The 22,805-nt window shown below is 35.1% G+C and overlaps 1 protein-coding gene across 2 annotated transcripts in view; it reads left to right on the plus strand.

Moving 5' to 3' along the window:
* The window catches only part of C1H1orf185 (chromosome 1 C1orf185 homolog), a 235,473-nt gene extending 220,519 nt beyond the window's left edge, over window positions 1-14,954 (plus strand). For both annotated transcript variants that reach the window (XM_036841669.1, XM_036841679.1), the window contains 2 exons: window positions 13,229-13,265; window positions 14,479-14,954. In XM_036841669.1, coding sequence (XP_036697564.1) covers window positions 13,229-13,265; window positions 14,479-14,873 — 432 coding nt within the window. In that variant the 3' untranslated portion in view covers window positions 14,874-14,954. The remainder of the gene's footprint in view (window positions 1-13,228; window positions 13,266-14,478) is intronic.
* The last annotated feature ends 7,851 nt before the right edge of the window (window positions 14,955-22,805 follow it).

The following is a 22,805-nucleotide window of genomic DNA, read 5'->3' on the forward strand; positions in this document are numbered from 1 at the left end:
CTAAATTTGTAACAATCTGATGGATGTGTAATACTATCTCACTGTAGTTTTTTCTTAATAAACTTAATTTTTTCAAGCAGTTTTAGGTTCACAACAAAATTGAGAAAAAAATTTAGAGTTCTCATATACTCCTTGCCCCCATACAAGTGCAGCCTCCTCCACTATCAACATCGTGCACCAGAGTGGTACATTTGTTACAACTAATGAACCTACACTGACACATCATCACCTAAAGTCCATTGTTCACATTAGTATTCACTCTTGAATCCTACATTCTATGGGTTTTGACATATCTATATATATAGAGAGAGAGACAGACAGACAGACAGACAGACACACACACACACAGAAACAGGAACAAAGAGACAGAGAGACAGAGAGACAGAGATGTATGCACCATCATAGTAGTATCAGACACAATAGTTTTATTACCCTAAAAATCTTCTTGTTCCATCCCTGTTCATCCTTCCCTCCAACCAGTGATTGTTTAGCTGTTTCCATAGTTTTGCCTTTTCCAGAATGTCATATAGTTGGAATCATACAGTATGTAGCCTTTTTGGGCTTCTTTCTCTTATTAATATGCATTTAAAGTTCTCTCTGTATTTTCAAGGCTTGATAGCACATTTCTTTTTGGCGCTGAATAATATTCCATTGTATGGATCTACTTCAATTTATTTATTCACTCACTTACTGAAGGACATCTTGGTTGCTTTCAAGTTTTGGCAATTATGAATAAAGCTGCTATAAACATTCATGTGCAGGTTTTTGTGTGGACATATATTTTCAACTCATTTGGGTAACTACCAAGAGCATGATTGCTGGATCAAATGGTAAGAGGTGTTTAGTTCTGTTGCCAAACTGCCTGCCAAAGTGGCTGTACCATTTTGCATCCCCAGCAACGAGTGAGGGTTCCTGTTGCTCCACATCCTCACCAGCACTTGGTGATGTCAGTGTTTTGGATTTTTGCCATTATAATAGGCATATAGTAGTTTTTTGTTGTTTTAATTTTCCCTTTCCCTAATAATATATGATGCTGATAATCTTTTCATATGTTTACTTGCCATCTGTATATCTTCTTAGGTGAGGTGTCTGTTCAGATCTTTTGCTCATTTTTTAGTTGGGTTGTTTGTTTTCTTATTGTTGAGTTTTAAGAGTTCTTTGTATATTTTTAATAACAGTCTTTTATCATATATGTCTTTTGCAAACACTTTTACCCAGCCTGTGGCTTGTCTTCTCATTCTCTTGATATCTCACTATAGTTTTAATTTATATTTTCCTGCTAAAAAATGAGGTGATTGTCTTTTCTAAAGTTCATTGGCCATTATGGTTTTCTCTTATTTAAAATGTCTGTTCAAATCTTTTACCTCTTTTTCTATTAGTCTTTTTATTATAAAACTTTAAAAGTTTTATATTAATATAAATGGATTATATTAATATGGATACCTAATCCTTTGTCAGTTATGTTCATTTTGATATCTTCATTTTGTGGCTTTTATTTTCACTATTTTTTAAAATTGAAGTATAGTAGATTTACAATATTGTGTTAGTTTCAGGTGTACAGCAAAGTGATTCAGCTTTTACATATATAATGTATATATATAATACATGTATTATTTTCCAGATTCTTTTCCGTTATAGGTTATTAGAAGATATTGAATATAGTTCCCTGTGCTATTCATTAAATCCTTGTTCTCTATCTATTTTATATATAGTGGTGTATATCTGTTAACCCCATACTCTTAATTTATCCCTCCCCCCCCCCCACTTTTCCCCTTTGGTAGTCATAAGTTTGTTTTCTATGTCTGTGAATCTGTTTCTGTTTTTGTTTCACTATTTTATGGTGTGTGGTTTTTTTAAATTTTTATTTAGTTATTTACTTATGGCTGTGTTGGGTCTTCGTTTTCTGTGCGACGGCTTTCTCTAGTTGCGGCAAGTGGGGGCCACTCCTCATCGCAGTGCGCGGGCCTCTCACTATCGCGGCCTCTCTTGTTGCGGAGCACAGGCTCCAGACGCGCAGGCTCAGCAATTGTGGCTCACGGGCCTAGTCGCTCCGTGGCATGTGGGATCTTCCCAGACCAGGGCTCGAACCCGTGTCCCCTGCATTGGCAGGCAGATTCTCAACCACTGTGCCACCAGGGAAGCCCTATGGTGTGTTTTGATGAACAAAACATTCCTTAATTTTTAAGGTAACCTAATTTCTCAGCCTTTTCCTTTAATATTTATTTCCTTCCCTACTCCAAAGTCATAAAGATACTCTTCTATGTTGCCATCTAAGAGTTTTATAGTTTTGACTACATAGATCTTTAATCAATCTAGAATTGATTTCTGTGTTTGGTGTAAATAGCAAGCCAATTTCACTTCTTTTCCATATGTTTGCCCAACTGCCTAGTAGCGTTTACTGAAATTCTTTTGGAATTTTGAGGGGAACTGCAGTGCAGTTTTAGATCAATTTGGGAAAAGCTGATTCTTTATAATATTAAGTTTTCTAATCCATGAACATGTTGTTTCTCTGTATTTACATATGTTATCTTTAATATCTTTCAATAAAGCTTTACAATTACCTTTATAAAAGCCTTGTACATCTTATACTAGCTTTTTTTTAATTTTATTTTTTATTGAAGTATAGTTGAATTACAATGTTGTGTTAATTTCTGCTGTACAGCAAAGTGACTCAGTTATACATATATATACATTCTTTTTCATATTCTTTTCCATTATGGTTTATCACAGGATATTGATTATAGTTCCCTCTGCTATACAGTAGGACCTTGCTGTTTATCCATTCTATATATACCAGTTTGCATCTGCTAATTCCAAACTCCCAATCCAACCTCCTTCTACCCTAGGCTAGCTTTTATTACAGGAAATTTTATATGTTTATGCTTTTATGATATGATTTTTAAGTAAAGTATTTTGGAATGGTTTTTGATTTACAGGAAAGTTGCAAAGGTAATACAGTATAGAGTTATCCTGTACTTTACCCATTTTTCCCTGATGCTAAAAATCATTTTACCATGATACATTTGTCAAAACTAAGAAACCAACATCGTTACATCACTATTAACCAACCTTCAGACTTTATTTGGGTTCACCAGTTCTTACATGAATTTACTTTTGCTCTTTCAAGACCTAATCCAGGATACCGTATTGCATTTGTCTCTAATTTCTGCTGCTCTGTGACTGTATCTCAGTCTCCTTGTTTTACCTGAGCTTTACAGTTTTGAGGAGTACTGGCCATATATTTTGTAAAATATTCCTCAATTTGGATTTATCTGATGTTTTTCTCATTATTATACTGGGGTTATGGATTTGGGGGAAGAATAACACTGAAGTGAAATTGATATTATTTTAAAAATATTTTATTGATGTATAATTACCTACAATAGAATGCAAGACCTTAGATGTTCCACTCAGTAAATCCTGACAATGGTATATACATTTAAACAACACCAAAAACAAGATACAGAATATTTTTATCATCTGAAAAAGTTCCCTCATGTCCCCTTCCAGTCAATTCCTCTAACCATCCTGTGTAAGCACTTTCTGATTTATATCAACAAAGTTTAGTTTTAATCTGTTCCTAGATTTCATACAAATGGAATTGTATGATATATATCTTTTACATATGGCTTTCACTTAATACAAATTTTGGGGATTCACCCATGTTACTGTATGTGTTAAAACTTTGTTCTTTCTATTAATAAGTAGTATTCCATTGTATGAATATACAATAACATGTTTATATATTCTCTCATTGATGGACATTAGTGTTGTTTCCAGTTTTTGACTAGTATGAATGACTGCTGTAAATATTTATGTACTTTTAGTAAACATATATTTTCATTTTTCTTGGAAAAATACCTGACCATGGAATTGGTGGGGCTTGGGTAGACATATGTGTATCCTTATAAGAAACTGCCAAACAAGTTTCCAAAGTGGTTATACCTTATTTCACTCCTGTCAACAATAAATGAGTGTTCCAGTTGCTTCACATCCTTGCCAACATTTGGTGTTATTAGTATTTTTACATTTTAGCCATTTTAATGGGTGTGTAATGGCATTTCAGTATGCTTTTAATTTACATTTTTCTGATAACGAAAGATGTTGAGCACCGTTTCATGTGTTCATTGGCCAGTTGCATATTTTTTTGTGACCTGCCTTTTCAAGTTTTTGCTTATTTTTAAAATTTTTTTAGTGGTTTTGTTTTGTCTGTTTTTTAACGTAATGACTTGTAGGAGTTCTTAATACAATTTGGAATTAGTCTATTGTAAGATATATATGTTGTGAATGTTTTTTTCCATACCGTGACTTATCTGTTCATTTTTATAATGGTATCAGTTGGTAGACAAAAATTTTTAATGTTGATAAAGACCAATCTATGATTTTTTTCTTTTAAAAGAAATTTGTATCCTGTCTAACAAATATTTATCTAAGTTTGCAAAAATATTCTATATTTTCTTTTATCTTTGCTATGTAGTGTTGAGTTCTATGTTTAAGTCTATAAGGTAGAAGTCAAGTTTCATCATTTTCTATGATGATATCCAGTTGTTCCAGAAAATTTTGTTGAAAAGACATTCTTTCCCCGTTGAACCAATTAGTTACTTTGAATGAAAATCAATCTATTGTATGTATGTTGGTTTATTTGCTGAACTCTATATTTTTTTTCAGTGAACTATTTGTCCTTAAACAATACTATACTGTCTTAATTATTGTAGCTTTATGTCATGGAATCAACTTTATTCTTCTTTGATCAAGAATATTTTGGCTATTCTAGGTGCTTTGTTTTTCCATATAATTTAGAAAGCAGCTTGTTTAGTTTTTCAAAATGGCCTGCTTGAATTTTTATTGAACTGCTATTGAATCTATAAATCAATATAGGGAGAATGGATATCTTAATATTGATTCTTCTATGAGGATAATATTACTCTACTTTTTCTTTTTCTAGTGTTTTTTTTTTTTTTTTTTTTTTTTTTTTTTGGCTGCGTTGGGTCTTTGTTGCTGCGCATGGGCTTTCTTTAGTTGTAGTGAGCGGGGACTATGCTTCATTGCAGTGCATGGGCTTCTCTTGTTGCAGAGCACGGGCTCTAGGCGTGTGGGCTTTAGTAGTTGCAGCATGTGGGCTCAGTAGTTGTGGCACGCGGGCCCTAGAGCATGCGGGCTTCAGTAGTTGTGGCACGTGGGCTCAGTAGTTGCAGCTCGCAGGCTGTAGAGCGCAGGCTCGGTAGTTGTGGCGCACAGGCTTAGTTGCTCCGCAGCATGTGGGATCTTCCCGGACAAGAGATCAAACCCATGTCCCCTACATTGGCAGGCAGATTCTTAACCACTGTGCCACCAGTAAAGTTCCACTCTACTTTTATTGACTTCTTTAATTTAAATTTATTAATTTAATTTGTTGAGGTGTTCTTTTATTTTAGTTTGTGGTTTTCAGTATAGAAGTCCTTCACATTTGCTTCAGTTTTATTTATAGTTATTTTTATGCTATGATAAATAGTATTGATTTAAAAATTTTATTTCCCAACTGTTTGTTGTTAGTAAATATAAATACAATTGATTTATCTTATCTTATTCTGAATTACAGACCAAAAAGTTGCAGAAAAATTACAAAGATGTCCTGTATATCCATCACCCGCTTCCCCCAATGACATCTTATATAAGTATACTTTATGAAAAGTATACTTTATTATAAGTATACATTATCAAAACCAGGAAATTTAGGCTACAGACCTAACTCAAAGATTACCAGTTTATGCATGTACTCACTTTTTGTTGTTTTTGTATATAATTCTATGACATTTTATCATATGTATAGGTTTGTATAACCACCACGACAATCAACATACAGAAGAATTGTTCCATCACCATAAAGGAACTCCCTCATACTACCCTTTATAGTCACTCCCCCCCCTCCCTTTCCCTAACCTCTGGCAACCACTGATCTGCTCTCCATCACTATAATTTCTTCATTTCTAGAATGTTATATAAATGGAATCATATAGCATATGGCCTTTTGAGCTTGGCTTTTTTTCACTTAGCATAATGCCCTTAAGATCCCTCCATATCATTGCATGTATCAATAGTTTTTTCCTTTTTTATTGCTGAGTAGTGTAACATTGTGTGGATATATCACAGTTTGTTTCACCATTTATCCATTGAGGAATATTTGGGTTGTTTCCATTTAGGAGCTATTACAAAATAAGGATGCCATGATCGTTTGTGTATAGGCTTTTTGGAAAACATTACTTTTAGTTTCTCTAAAATAAATGCCCAGGAATGCAGTTCCTGGATCATGTGGTAAATATGTTTAATTTGTAAGGAAATTTCCAGATTGATTTCCAGATTGTACCATATTACATATCCACCAGTAACATATAAGAGAATCATGTTTTTGCATCCTCTTTATCATTTGGTACTTAGCAGCATTTTAAACTTTAGCCATTTAAATGTGTTTAGTGATTTTAATTTGCATTTCTTTAACGGGTAGTGATGTTGAACAGCTTTTCATATTTTTTATTTTTTTGCCATCCATACATCTTCTTTGGTGAAGAGTCTCTTCAAGTCTCTTGTGCATTTTCTAATTGGATTATCTTTCTATTTAATTTAGAGAGTATATTCTGGATACAAGTCTTTTTGTCAGATATGTGATTTACAAATATTTTCTCCCATTTGATGACTTGTTTTCATCCTCTCAAAATGAAAAACAGCATAAGTTTTAATTTTGGTAAAGTCCAATTTATCCATTTTACCTTTTTGTTTTGTTTTGTTTTTATTGAAGGATGGTTGATTTACAATGTTGTATTAATCTGCTGTACAGCAAAGTGATTCATTTATACATATATAAGCATTCTTCTTTTTTATATTCTTTTCCGTTACAGTTTACCATAGGATATTGAATATAGTTCTCTGTGCTGTACAGTAGGACCTCGTTGTTAATGCATTCTACATATGAAAGCTTACATCTGCTAACCTCAACCTCTCACTCCACCCCTCCCCCAACCCCCTCCCCCTTGGTAACCACTAGTCTGTTCTCTATGTCTGTGATTCTGTTTCTGTTTCATAGATAGGTTCATTTGTGTCATATTTTAGATTCCACATATAAGTGATATCATATGGTATTTGTCTTTCTCTTTCTGACTACTTCACTTAGTATGATAAACTCTAGTTGCATCCATGTTGCTGCAAATGGCTTTATATTTTGTTCTTTTTTATGGCTGAGTAGTATTCCATTGTGTATATATATACCATATTTTCTTTATCTATTCATCTGCCAATGGACATTTAGGTTGTTTCCATGTCTTGGCTATTGTGAATAGTACTGCTATGAACATAGGGGTGCATGTATTTTTTTGAATCATAGTTTTGCCCAGATACATGCCCAGGAGTGGGATTGCTGGATCATATGGTAATTCTATTTTTAGTTTTCTGAGGAACCTCCATACTGTTCTCCATAGTGGCTGCACTGACTTACATTCCCACCAACAGTGTAGGAAGGTTCCCTTTTCTCCATACCCTCTCCAGCATTTGTTATTTGTAGACTTTTAAATGATGGCCATTCTGACTGGTGAGAGGTGGTACCTCATTGTAATTGATTTGCATTTCTCTAATATTAGCACTGTTGAGCATCTTTCATGTGCCTATTAGCCATCTGTATTTCTTCTTTGGAGAAATGTCTGTTTAGGCCTTCTGCCCATTTTTCACTGGGTTGTTTGCTTCCTTGTTGTTGAGTTGTATATTTTTCCTTTTTGAATCATGCTTTAAGTGTCATGTCCAATAACTCTTAGTCTAACCCTAGGTCACAAGGATTTGTTTCTAAGTTCTCCTCTAAAAGTTTCTTAGTTTTAGGTTGCTTTGTTTTATATTTAACAGCTTTATTGAGATATAGTTCACATACCATACAATTTGCCTTTTTAAAGTGTCTAATTCAGTAGTTTTTAGATATTCACAGAGTTATAGAACCATCTTCACAATCAGTTTAGGACACCTTTATCACCTCAAAAAGAAACCCTGTACCTTTAGCAATCACTGCCCCTCCATTTTCCTCCAACCCTCCTAGGCCTAGACAGCCACTAATCTATACTTTCTGTACCTATAGGTTTGCCTATTCTGGAATTTCTTATAAATAGAAATATACAATATAAGGTCTCTTGTATCTGCCTTTTCATTTAGCATAATGTTTTCAAGGTCCATCTGTGTTATTGCATATATCAATATTTTATTCTTTTTCATGGCCAGATAATATTCCATTGTGTGTGGATATATCACATTTTGTTTATCCATTTATCAGTTGAAGGACATTTGAGTTGTTTCCACTTCTTGACTATTATGAGTAATGTCACTATGTATATTCGTATACAAGTTTTTGTGTGGGTATATGTTTTCATTTCTCTTGGGTATATACCAAGGAATGGAAATGCTGTGTCATATGGTAACTCTATGTTTAATCTTTGAAGAATTGCCAGACTGTTTTCCAAAGTGCCTGCACCATTTTATATCCCCACAGGAAGTATATGAAGATTATATTTTGTGACACCCTTGTTAACCCTTGTTTTTAACCTGTCTTTTTTATTATAGTTATCCTAGTGGGCACCAAGTGGTATCTTGTCATGGTTTTGATATGCATTTTCTTAAAGCCTAATGACATTGAAAATACTTTCATGTGCTTTTTGGATATTTGTATATCTTCTTTAGAGAAATATCTATTCAAAGCTTTGTCCATTTTTTTTATTTGGGCTATTTGTCTTTTTGTTGTTGAGTTTTAAGTATTCTTTATATATTCTAGTACATATCCTGTATCAGATATATGATTTGTAAAAATTTTCTCCCATTTCGTGGGTTGTCTTTTCTTCTTATGGTGTTGTTTGAAGAACCAATGTTTTTAATTTTCTTGAGTCCAGTTTACCTATTTTTTCTTTTGTTGCTTGTGTCTTTGGTGTCATATCTATAATCATTCCTTAATTGAGGTCATAAAGATTTATATCTCTGTTTTCTTCTAAGAATTTAATAGTTTTAGCTCTTATGTTTAAGTGTTTGATCCATTTTGAGTTAGATTTTTGTGTATAGTATGAGGTATGGGTCCAACTTCACTTATTTGCATGTATAAACCTAGTTGTCCCAACACCATTTGTTGAAAAGAGTATTCTTTTCCTATCAAATTGTCTTAGCACTCGTATCAAAAATCAACTGACTGTAAATATGAGCATTTATTTCTGGAATCTCGGTTCTATTCCATTGATCTATATATCTATCCTTATACCAATACCACACTGTCTTCATTGCTATAGCTTTGTAGTAAGTTTTGATATCAGTAAGTTCTCTAACTTTGTTCTTCTTTTTCAAGATTGTTTTGGCTATTATCATTTTACATTTTATATTTCTATCTCTGATCCATTTTTAGTTAATTTTTGTATAAAGTGTGAGGTTTAAATCAAAGTTCATTTTGGGGGGCTATTGATGTCATATTATTCCAGCACTATTTATTGAAAAGGCTATCCTCTTCCATTGAATTGTTTTTGCAACTTCTGTGAAAAATCTGTTGGGCATATATGTGTTAGTCTATTTCTGCATTCTGTATCTGGTTTATTGACCTGTGTGTCTATCTCTACCAATATCACACTCTAGCTGTATAGTAAATTATAAAATTGAGCAGTACGATTTCTCCAATTTCATTCTTCTTTTTCAACATTGTTTTAGGTTTTCTTATTCTTTTGCATGTCCATATACATTTTAAGGTGAACTTTAGCTGGAAAAAAATCTTGTTGAGATCATGATGAAAATTACCTTTTTTTTTTCTTTTTTGGCTGCACCACGCAGCATACCCCACACCACACGGGGGTCTTAGTTTCCCGACCAGGGATCAAACCCATGCACCCTGCAGTGGAAGCGTGGAGTCTTAACTGCTGGAATGCCAGGGAAGTCCCAAGAGTTACATTTAGTTTATACATTAGTTTGTAATGAATTGCCATCTTTACTACAGTTGACCTGTGTTCTATGACCTTTATAAGTAAATTTATTTATTACTTCTAGTAGTTTTTTTGAGGACCACAAAAGGTTTTCTTCATGTACAAGCATGAGATCTGTGAAAAACATCAGTTTTATTTCTTTTCCAATGTTTATGCTTTTATTTTATTTTCTCTTCTTATTGCATTGGATAGGACCTCCAGTATAATTATGAACAGAAGTATTGAGAACAGATATCCTTTTTATATTCTGATCTTAGAATACATTCAGCTTTTCATCATTAAATAGGAAATTAGTTATAGAATTTTTGTAGATGCATATAGTCAGATTGAGGAAATTCTCTTCTATTCCTAGTTTCCTGAGAGGTTTGTCTGTTTGTTTTGCCATGAAGGGTTGCTGATATTGCCAAATGCTTTTCCTGCATCTTTTAAAATTGTTCACATGGGTTTTCTCTTTTATTTTGTTAATGTGAATTACATTGAATTCAAATGTTAAATCAACCCTGTATTTCTGGAATAAACCCCACTGGATTTGATTTACTAATATATTTTAAATAATTTTTGCATCTATGTTAATGAAGGATATTATTTTATAATTTTCTTATCTTGTAATATCTGGTTAGATTTCAGTATCACAATTTTATTCTGGTCACAAAACAATAGGGAAATGGTTCCTGCTCCTCTACTTTCTGAAAAATTTTTGTGTAGAATTGGCTATATTGCTTTCTCAAACCTTTTTCTAGAATTCACCAAAGAAGTCATCAAGGTCTGGAATTTTCTTCAAGAGAAAATTTTTGACTATGAATTTAGCTCCTTTAACAGATGTGGAACATACAAAATATTTCTATTTTGTATGTTTTTGAAATTTTTTCAGTAAATTTGTCCATTGTACCTAAGTTGTTTAGTTTATTGGCAGAAAGTTTTTAGTAGTTTCTTCTTATTATGCTTCTAAAATCTATAGAATCTTTAGTGATGGTACTCTTTTTATTCCTGATTATATTTCTCTTTTCCTAAATCAGTCTTGCCTGGAGATGTCTGCTTTATTATTCTTAGACTTTTGTTCTTTTATAATATAAACATTTAATATTTAAATTTTCCTCTAAGGCCTTCTTTTGTTGCATCCCACAAATTTTATGTTTTGTTTTCATAATTATTTAGTTCAAAATATTTTAAAATTTCCTTTCTTTGTCTTTCAATGATATTGACATTTTTGAAGAATACAAGCCAGTTATTTTATAGATCATAGACTGTTCCTCAGTGTGACTTTTCCTTGCAGTTTATCACATCTGAAGGCGTACAGTGTACATCTGCTCTTCACTGGTGATTTTAGTTGATCACATAATCAAGATGTTGTCTGTTCTTTCCTCACTGAATTATTTCTGTTTTTACCCTTACAGTTAATAAACAAGCTGTGTGGTGACACTTTGAAAACATGTAAATATCCTCCTCTTCATCAAACTCTACTTACTAGCTATATAAATTATTATTACTTGAGCTAATCTTTACAAAACTGTAACAAGATGATGATTTTCTAATTCTGCCACTCCCATCCATATTTGTCATTTGGCGTTCTACTGTGAGAAAGAAGCCCTACCCTCTTCCTTATTTTATTTATTTATTATTAGTATAGACTCATGGATTTCTATTTTATTCAGCAGATTATAATCCATTACTATCATTATTTTGATGCTCAAATATTCCTAAATTTAACCAGTGAGCCACTTGTTTAAGATTATTCCTCTGTCTTTTTTATACGTCACCATCATTTTTTGAGTCTTTACTTACTTCTGATACTATGGTATCATTTTGAAAGAATACTCATTGTATTAATATCCACATATCCTAACATATTTAAAGATTTCCTTACTTTTAGAATTTTAAATTATAGGTTTTAAAAATGCTAAACAGTGTTGTGGTGAACATTCTGGGAACTGAATATTTATACAAATCCAAAATTATTTACCTGGCATAATAAATTTCTAGAAATGGATTTGTTAAATTGCCCTCCAGAAAAGTTATACCTATTTATATACAGCAATATATAAGAATGCCCATTTTGTCATTCCCTTAGTTTGGGTAGAATTTTAATCAGACTAGGACCTTACTCTGTGGTTCCCAGACCAACAATATCAGCATTACCTGGGAGCCTGTTAGAAATGCAAAATCTCAGACCCCACCCCAAACCTACTGAGTTAGAATATGCATTTTAACAAGCTCCCCCAGGTGATACATAGGCACATGAAAGTGTGAGAAGCAATGTTCTAATATAATTTGTACAGGAGTCACAAATTGAATTGGTCCTAAATCCAGGCAAAGTAAGTCAGGAGCCTATACTGGCATTTATATTAATAAAAGTTGAAAATGACCAAAAAGTAAAGTAAGTTGTAAAAAAAAAAGAACTTATGTGTTATCCTATATATATGTATATCCCATATATATGTATACCCTATATATATGTATACCCTATATATATGTATATCCTAAGCAAGCCTTTTTCGGTGAACAAGACAATGAAAATCAGCATAGAATACCCACACTGTTCCCCTATAACACAAGAGACAGTGTTATCTCTCTGTCTTCACCCACCGCATACCAAACACCCTATGCACTAGCTCATTGTTTATCTAGTGGTCTAAGGAAAAACTGAATCAGAACTGCTTGAGGAGTGTTACACTGCATACTCCTAAACCCTACTGCCAGAGAATCTGTTTTAGTAGGGTCTGATATTATGTCCAAGAATCAGCATTTTAATCAACATACCAGGTGATTCTGATGCCCTGTTTGAGAACTACTACACCACCACACTTCCCAGAACACATCTGGAATGTATTGTTTGATCAAATGTTTTACTTGCTTCAAAAGAATAGTCGCATTTTTATAAAAGCCTTCTGCCAGAATTCACTGTTTTGTTGTTATTAGTTAATAGAATGAGCAAGTCTAGGAATTGTAATTACTTTTTTAGCCCTCTCTAGTTCTAACCAAGTGACTCTAAGTTAGTGAGAATAGAGAGAAATAATCCTGTTGAACTCTATTTCACCCTTCAGTCCCTATCCTGGAGACTGCCTTCTTGAACCAATTCACATTCTTTTCAGATGATACCTCAACACTTTTTCTTTCCTGTCAATATAGTTTGGTAAAATAAATTCATATCGTGGAAAATATGATTCTATCAAAAATTTATTATGATGTTAAAATATATTATTCTTATATAAATATATATCAAATTGTTTAAAAACTATTAATTTTTAAAACAAATAACATTTTTTTTTATGTAGGAGGAGCAAAGAAAAAAGGAAACAGCACATATAAAAGGTACTTTCTCTCAACAATTTATTAGAATAAATTGTAATCAACTTCCAGCAATTCACATTTTAAAGAATCAAGAGGCTATCCTAAATATATCCTAAATATCTAAATATTTTTTTAAAATCATAAAAATTCAAGGGAAACATTTATTAGTATATGAATGGGCATATATTTTTTAGAAAACAAAATTTATAATGTCTTGTCTTAAATTAAAATGTGAAATTTCAATTTTTGTCCCTTCTTTATATCCAAAGGTATCACAGTCAATGCCATATAGTAATGATGGAGAGTTAAAGGACATGAGTGTTTTGTAACCCTTTAGATATTGACTTAGTACCTCAAAACATTACCCTCCTACATAATTTTAGAAATGCTGAATATAAAATGTAATAAGGTATTTAAAACAGCTTTAACAATTAATGTTATATATTCATATCAAAAATTAATATGTGAAATATTATAAAAGATATTTTAGGATATTGTGTAAATGTGATCTTTTCTAAAACTTAACATTTTTTATTTACAACTGTGCAGCATAAATAATGTAGTGGGAGAAGCATGGGACTTAGAGTAACACAAATCTAGATTGAAGTCCATTTTGTATCTGATTCCGGTGACTCATTCCTTTAAGTCTCAGTCTCAGTCATATCTTTTGTGAAGTAGGGCTAATAACTACCTTGAAGAATAACTGAGAGGGTAAATGAGATCTGGAAGTATATCGAACTGCTTTGTAAATTGTAAGGCACTATATGAATGTTAGTTGTTACTTTAATTGGTATAAAGCCAACTCATAGGCCCTTCCCACTGTGGATCAAACAGTTTGTAATCTACCTGCTTAAGGAGGCATTTTAAAATTTATTTTTTAAATAAGACAATATTTAGCTATAAATAGTTAAGAAACTGTCTGCCATCTCTGATTTTAAGGGACATTCCAGAACTGAGCTTTCTAGCCTGTTTAGAATCTTCTCCTGTTAAAACAGGTTGATTTTATTTAGAATAGATTTTTGTACTCTTGATTATCTTGAAAATATTGCTGATTCCCCATTACATATTTAACATTGTATGGATGATGATAGCAACTTAACATTTTCACTGTTGCATCATCCTGTTCATTAAAACCCTAAGCAGAGTTTGAATTTTAGAAAGTAACATTATCCTTATAATTAAGGTTTGGCTCATAAATATGTAATATTCATAGTAAATCTAATTTTTTTTACAGCAATTAAAGATTATTCTAAAGATGAATTCTGCCTTGCAACAAAAAAAGTCATCTGTGACCCCTCAGAGACTAGCTCGGCAACAAATCCCAGCAGTGTTACCTTAAGCTTATCAACGTTACCATCTGATTCTTATTACAGCCAAAGTATAGAAGTAGCTGATGACTGGTTTTCTGATGATTCTCTAGTGAAAAAGAGCCCTCCAATGCCTTTTCTCGGGGAGCCTGTAATGGAGAAAGTATTTTCATACTTGTCAACCATTCCATTAGAAGAATGTACTGGAAATGTACTAAATATGACACTTTATGATGATCAAAAAGATGACAACATTAAGGGAATATTTACACGAAGAAATACAGAGGTTGAAATACAAAACCTTCAACATAATATTGAATGACTTTTTTCTTTTGAAACTTTGTGTACGCTGAAATCATGTAAAGTTAAAACTGAATTACCAGCTTCTGAGTCTCTTAACATGTCCATGCTAATATTGCTTTTCTTGATCTTTACCATAGAGTGGTCCTACTTATCTTGCCAATTATTTCTAGAAACAAAATTACAGGAGGAACTAGAGCAATATCATAAACATTAAGTTTAACTCCTTGTATCTCATCAAAGGACATAATAAATAATAGGAATGTATTTCAACACATAGGAGAAATACTTTAAGAAATCTTCAGCACAAGTACATTTTTAATAAAACATTTGCAGCATTTCTTTATACTTTGACATTTTCAGTTTTATTTCAATGTGGGTAAGGCTGGGCAGAATACTTCCATCAGCTATTCTGAATTTTAAATACATAAATCACCTACTATTTAAATCTTATTATGCCATGACCTTCATAAGCAATATAACTTTGCTCCTCTAGGGGAGCCTGGAACACTGTGAAGAATACAGAAAATAATTTTCTTTGCCCTTTCCCATGTCTGTTTCTCAGAATAGCCCTCCAACTCTTACCCCACTGTGATGAAGATGTGAGCAGCTATGTTCATAGACATGTGACTCAAGCTAGATGAACCAGAATTCCTCTCTAATTTGAGAGACCCTTGGTCAAATGTCTATTTATGGCGCTGAGGGATTTCTGACACCCACCCTGTAATTAATCTCTTTTAATCTCTTTCTCACAAATACTCTTCATGTAATTAGTCTCTGTTTTTCTTTCTCTTGGGAAAAACAATTAACAAAATATAATATTACCTTTTGTGCTTAAAATACTCATACCAGGACCTGTGCATATCTTCCCAAGAGATAAATCATGCCTATTACAATAAATGAAAAGAAACTTGTCTCAAATATGGTAGTAGCATTATCCAGGCCGATCACTTCCTTCCTAGGGGGAATATTAAAAAGTATTAGAACACCTCTCTCTGTTGAAGCACCTGGTCATTTCTACTGGTTATAGTTGTGAGAACATCTCATGGGTTGTGAGAACATCTCTCTATATCCATTCCTAAATCAAAATAAGCTATTTCAGCTCAAGGTTTGTAAGGAGTGGTAAAAAGTATTTTGAATTGGTCTCTGTCTCTTGGTGTTCTACCAACTTCTATCTTACTATCTCAGAGAAGAAAGTCATCTCTAAATCTGGTAAGATTCTAAAACTTCCCTAGGAATTTGGGGTTGAAGACAAGAGATTCTAGCCTTGGTCTGACTAATCTCTGGAATAGAGGAAACATAAATTAGGTAGCTATGAATTGCCATGTCCCACCCTGTGGTTTAGAAAGAGAAAAAACAGGAAATCTGCAGTGAGAGAGCAGTGAAATATTTGCAAAGTGAAGAATAGAGATGAGAGATCAGGAGAATGTGATTCCTGGCTTTCTAACAGTGCTCCATTCCCTTGTTCCAGCCCTTCACGTTTCCCGCGCTTGGCTTAGTAAGGCAACCTTGTATCCTAATTATAAATTCCCCTTTTTGCTTAAGCTAACAAGATTTGATTTCTGTTACTAGCCACCATCCCTGAGCCCTGTTTTTAACTGTTTTTCTTAGCTTTGGTAAGGTACCCTTGTAATTTTTAAATAAATTACCTTTTTTGCATAAAGTAGAATTTTGTTTCTGTTACTATAAGCAAAGCATCCTAACCAAATTCTTGTCATTACAAATGAGAAATAAAGAGATCTATGCATTTAAAGTAATTGTTACACTGTAGTGATAGAATAAACTGAGTTTATTTCTTCAAAACCTAATACATTTACTTGTTTATTAAAATGTTACTTTGTATCATAAGTATATACATTGTTCTATTCGAAAAGCCTAATGAGCAGTTCATATGAAATTACACCAGTCTAAAATAATCTTATTTTCAAGAACTGTGAAGGATCTGAGATTTCACCATCCGTACCAGCTGACAAGTTAACCTGCAACAGTTTCATGTCTCTTAGGTCAGCGACAAAGGACAGTCATAGCAATAGCAATAGCAATAGCCAAAGTATCATCATTTTTGCCTCATTTCCTGAGCCCCAGTTCCCACGGGGCAGTAGGAAGAGGCCCAAATAACACCTGCACAGTGGATTGCATAACGGGAAAGGAACACTGAGTGAGGGAAACAGATATTTTATAATGGGCAGTAAGCATACGTGCCCTTTGTACCTTAGGAAGCCACAATATATTCCAAGACTCTTTGCTACATAAACATCCTTGAAAAGAGTTTGGCAGTCTGGGGCTTCCCTGGTGGTGCAGTGGTTGAGAGTCTGCCTGCCAATGCAGGGGACACGGGTTCGAGCCTTGGTCTGGGAAGATCCCACACGTCGCAGAGCAGCTGGGCCCGTGAGCCACAGTTACTGAGCCTGCGCGTCTGGAGCCTGTGCTCCGCAACAAGAGAAGCCGCGGTGGTGAGTGGCCCGCGCACCGCGATGAAGAGTGGCCCCCGCTTGCCACAACTAGAGAAAGCCCTCACACAGAAACGAGGACCCAACACAGCCGTAAATAAATAAATAAAATAAATTAAAAAAAAAAAAAAGAGTTTGGCAGTCTGTGTCTCTGCTCACAGGCATGAAGAAATACCAGAGATCCATGATTAACATTGCCATAGGGTGTTGGTTACAGTTTTTTTTTTTTTTAATCACAAATACCTGGAAACCAACGCAAATTAGCTTAGGAAAAATTTTTTATTTTGTAAATAGAATCAAATAATGGTTAAGCAACTAAATACAGGAAACACAAGGTTGTAACTGGGCCTCAGGAACAGACAGAACAGGCTCAAAGTCCATCAGGAAGTTCTCTATTCATACCAGTCAAGTTTTGATGGGGGAAAATGAACCACTATCATGTATGAGAAAAGGGATTTATTACAGGAATTATATCTTACATGTTGTAGGAGAAGCTGGGGAAGTGAAGTAAATTTAGGAGAGAAGCCGGAGCATCAGAGAAGTCACCAGTCAGATAATCTGAGAAGCCACCTTGTCCAACTGCCACAGTGAGACTGTAGAGTCGGGGGAGCGGGGTGGGGGAAAGGCTTGTGAGAATATCTACAGGAAGATGTGCCTCCGAGTAGCTACTGCCTTGACAGTATTTTGCCAACTCTCTGGTGGTGACCCTGGGGCCATCGTTTGTCAATAGGGTCAGCAGTTAGGAGGAAAAGCTGGACATTGGGAAGAAGGGCTGGAAACACGACAGAAGAGAGTGAGGGCAATTTGGGACCCACTGTCCTCTCTGCTGTTGCCACATCTAAGCATGATGACCTTCACAGAGAAATGGCTTCTGCTTAAATTCTGCCTTCCAAATGTTGCACAGATTTCCTCTTTTGACCAACTCTAACCCGGAATCATACAGGGAAAATGATACTGGGCAACATAATTCTAGCTTAATGAGTTAGCAGAGTACAAACCACCTCAGTCCACTCATCAGTTTGGCATTCATTTACACTTTAACAATATTTAAAACTTCTGTATAACAAAATAGCAATCATGTTCTTATGTTCCATGATGCAAGATCCCTCCTATAATAAACAATACAACAACACTCTCCCCAGTGGAGGATACAAAGTCCCCTATGTCACTTTATCCATCTTTGAGTGATGTTTCTCTTCTAGTGAGACAGATCTCCATGGGTATTCTGTAACCTAAATAATGAAATATAAGATTAGCCACTATTCCCATGTGCTAGTAGGGGAATGAGATAGGGGAAGAAAAGAAAAAGAACTGGTATATATTCATTTCAAAGTAGGAGTGAAATGCCTGTAACTACTACCATCATTTTTGTAACTTGTCACATGGTCACAGCTGAGACAGAAAGTAAAGTATTCACTACTAGATTACCAGGAGTAATAGAAGAGTCACTCTCATTTTCACCCTTTCTCTCTTGGACCTGAGAATCCTAGCCAAGAGACAAACAGCACCATATCTTGGTACCTGAACATATACCACATCCTGGAGGATATTATCTGTCTGGGCCATGAAAAGTATTGCCACTAAAACTGGGTCTTCAAAAAGTGCTCCCCACCAACCTCCACACCATTCTATCAGGTTCTTGCTTTGGGTAATGGGGAAAATGGTAAGAAGAGTTAATTCCATGAGCATGACCCTACTGACATACATCATTGGATGTTAAGTAAAATTATTTTCTGGTCAGAAACAATCCTTTCAGATACCATGATGGTGAATGAGGTACCCTGAAGTCCAGGGATGGTGGTAATGGGAGAAGCACGGTGGTCTAGAAAGGCAAATCCATATCCAAAGTGAGTGTATATTCCAGTGAGAACACAGGTGATGTCTTTCTCTTGGTAGAAGTGGTCTGATGTAATCAACCTGTTACCAAGTCGCTGACTCATACTCTCCCCAGGGAACGGGAAATCAGTGTTAGTCTCTGCTGTTGGCAGATGAGGCTCTCAGAAGTGGCTGTATTCATGTCAGCCTTAGTGAGTGGAAGTCCATGTTCCTAAGCCCATGAGTAACTTTCATCCCTTCCAACATGGCAATTTTATTCACGAGTCCATTGGGCAAGGACAAGGGTAGCTGTTGGAAGAGCTGACTAACATCCATGGAACAGATCATCTGGTCCACTTGATTATTAACGTCTTTTTCTGATATTGCCCTTTGGGGACCATTTACAAGGGACTCAAATTTATCTTCACATTCTGTGCCCATTCAGAGAAATTTACCTACATATATCTTCCTTAGACTCCTTGTACTCCTTACAAGTCTGCAACCATCCAGCCAAATCATTAGCCACTGCCAATGAATCAGTGAAAATCTATACACTCTGAACATTTGTTCTTCCAGGCTATACAGATAGGTCACTGCTCAGAGTTATGCCTACTAAGACTGTCTTTCACTACTGCCCATCAGAGCCATACATGAGCAGGGCTATGGTACCCAGCTGTGAATTTTTAGCTGATGCTGGCATATCATGTAGAACTATCTGTGAACCAGGGTCAAGGATTTTCTTCCTCAGTCAATTGGTGACAAGTCATAGATATATGTTGAAAGAGAGAAGACCATTCAGCAGCAGTAAGAGCCACAAGTATATTAACCATTTCCTCATACAATTTCTTTGTGCCTTCAGAATCTGCTCAAATTCAATTTTATATGTTTTAATGCCATTTTTGATCTAGTGCAGATCTAGTGCAGATCTGTATGCCTAACTTTATGTATTAGTGAAGATCTAGTGCAGATCTGTATGCCTAACTTTATGTATTAGTGAATCAGACAACATCCAGTTCATGGTGAGCAGCTCAACTCAAAGGTAACTTGGTGGCCATGGTCACATGTTAAGTCTCTACTAGTCTAATGGCAAGCTAGGTGGTGCTTCCAAAAGGAGAATAATTATCGGCAGGTGATAACATAGCTTTGTTTGGAATCCTATAAACTCTGATCAACCTATATTTGCCTGCTAAAGTCTTCATAGAGTATCCCTATCTGCCAGACACTTCAAATAACATGGATCTGCTGGGCCATATGGCCCAAGGGACAGAACAACTAACTTGGTAACCTGTACCTGCTGCAGAGCCTTCTATTCTTCTGGGCAATACTCAGAATTGGAACTCTTTCAAGTTATTCAGTGAGTCAAAGTAGCACACCCAAATGAGGTTTATGTTGCCTCCAATATCCATTGTGCCTCTTTCTTAGTGGTTGGAGGAGTCAAATGCAGCAACTAGTTTTTCATCTTGGAGCATCTGGACATGCTCCAGACCACTGGATGCCTAGAATTTACTGAGGCAACAGGCCCTTGAATTTTGTGGAACTTATTTCCACCCTCTGACGTGCATATATCTTATCAAATTATCTAGGATAGTTACTAATTCTTATTCACTATGTCCAGTCAGCATGGTACCACAAATATCCTGTGGTGTCCATTCTTGTGTAATGAAGAAGATCAAGACCCATTTGGACTAGATTATGACAGGGGGTTAGAAAAATAATATATCCCTGGGATGGAACAGTGAAGGTGTAGTGCTGATCCTTCCAGATGAAACAAAACTGCATCGTGTGGTCATACTAACAGGACTAAAGGGGGAAAGAAGTATTTGCCAAAGGAATGCCAGATAGCAGATAGCAGGGAAAGTGTTGATTTTTTGCAGCAATGAAACAACACCCAAACAGTAGCTGTAATTAGAGGGACTACATGAATAAGTCGTTTGGGACAATCCACTTTCATTTTCTAGGATCTATCTGTCTTCTGCACAGGCCAAATAGGCAAGCTGAAAGAAGATGTGGCAAGAATCACCATCCCTGCATCCTTCAAGCAACATTAATCTCTCCAATGTCTCTATGTGGTATTGCTTTTGGTTTATTATTTTGGTATGGGGAAGCACTTCTAGTGCCTTCCACTTGGCTTTTGCTACCATAATAGCTCTCATTCCATGGGTTAGAGAACCTATATGGAGATTTTGTTAAGTATGTCTATTCCAATTATGCTTTCTGGAACTGGAGAGAGAACCATGGGTTTGGTTTGGAATTTACTGGAGCCATTGAGATGGACCCAAACCACAACTACATTAGTGACCTGAGCTCCATAAACCCCTATTTGACTACTGGACTACTGGGATGTTTTAGAACTTCAGTAATTAGTGTCAGTTCACAACAATTATCTAGTAATCCATTTTTAAAATCTGGTTATTTTCCTTAGCCTAATGCACCATCACACTGGCAAATGGTTGCAAATATTTGGGGGGAAGCCTAGGAGGAAGACTTACAGTGTCAATTTTTAGCAGAGCAGCAGGGTCCTTCGTCAAAGGGCACCTTTTATCCAAAGGGCTCTGGGTCTGAGAACAAGCTTATATCTGGCATGTGGTTGAGGAGCCACCACTCAATTATATTGTAGTGATTCAAGTTAGACCTATTTATCAAGCTAGAGCTTTTCCTCTTATTCAGATCAAGTTAGTCTTTATAGGTTAAATCTGTCTCCACTGTGGTAGACAACAGCTGAAGTGTCTGTTTGGCTCTTTCAGCTCTTGTTTTGCCCCTGGATAACTTGGATTTTCACCTATGTAACAGTTCAAGAGCGAACCGTGGCAGAGGACCAGAACAGATATTTTCCCAAAGAAGACATACAAATGGCCAACAGGCACATGAAATGTTCCTCAGTATAACTAATCATCAGAGAAACTGAAATCAAAACCACAATGAGATGTTACCTCACACCTTTTAGAATGGTTGTCATCAAAAAAACAAGAGATAATAGGTGTTAGCAAGGATGTGGAGAAAAAGGAACACTTGTGCACTGTTGGAGGGAATGTAAATTGGTGCAGCCATTATGGAAATCAGTATGGAGATTCCTCAAAAAATTAAAAGTAGAACTACCATGTGGTCCAGCAATTCTTCTGGGTACATATCCAAAGGAAATGAAAACACTATCTCAAAGAGGTATTTGCATCCTCATATTCATTGGAGCATTATTTACAATAGCTAAGACATGGAAACAAGTGTCCATCAACAGATGAATGGAAAAGGAAACTTTGTTATATATACACAATGGAATAGTGTATAGGACTATATAGTGGGTATCTTACCATTTGTGACAACATAGATGGACCTCAAGAGCATCACGCTAAGAGAAATAAGTCAGAGAAAGACAAATACTGTATGATCTCACTTATATGTGGAATTTCAAAAAACAAAACTCATAGAAACCAAGGACAGATTAGTGGTTGCCAGAGGCTAGGGATGAGGGGTGGAGGAAATGGGTGAAGTTGGTCAAAAGGTACAAACTTCCACTTATAAATAATTTCTGGGATATAGTGTACAATATGGTGACTTTAGTTAACAACACTGTATTATATATTTGAATGTTGCTAAGAGAGTAGACCTTAAAAGTTCTCATCACAAGAAAAAAAACTGTAACACCGTGTGCTGATGGATGCTACTTATTGTGGCAACCGTTTTGCAATACATAC

Source organism: Balaenoptera musculus, chromosome 1, assembly GCF_009873245.2.
Source record: "Balaenoptera musculus isolate JJ_BM4_2016_0621 chromosome 1, mBalMus1.pri.v3, whole genome shotgun sequence".
In the NCBI taxonomy this organism is placed as follows: Eukaryota; Metazoa; Chordata; class Mammalia; order Artiodactyla; family Balaenopteridae; genus Balaenoptera; species Balaenoptera musculus.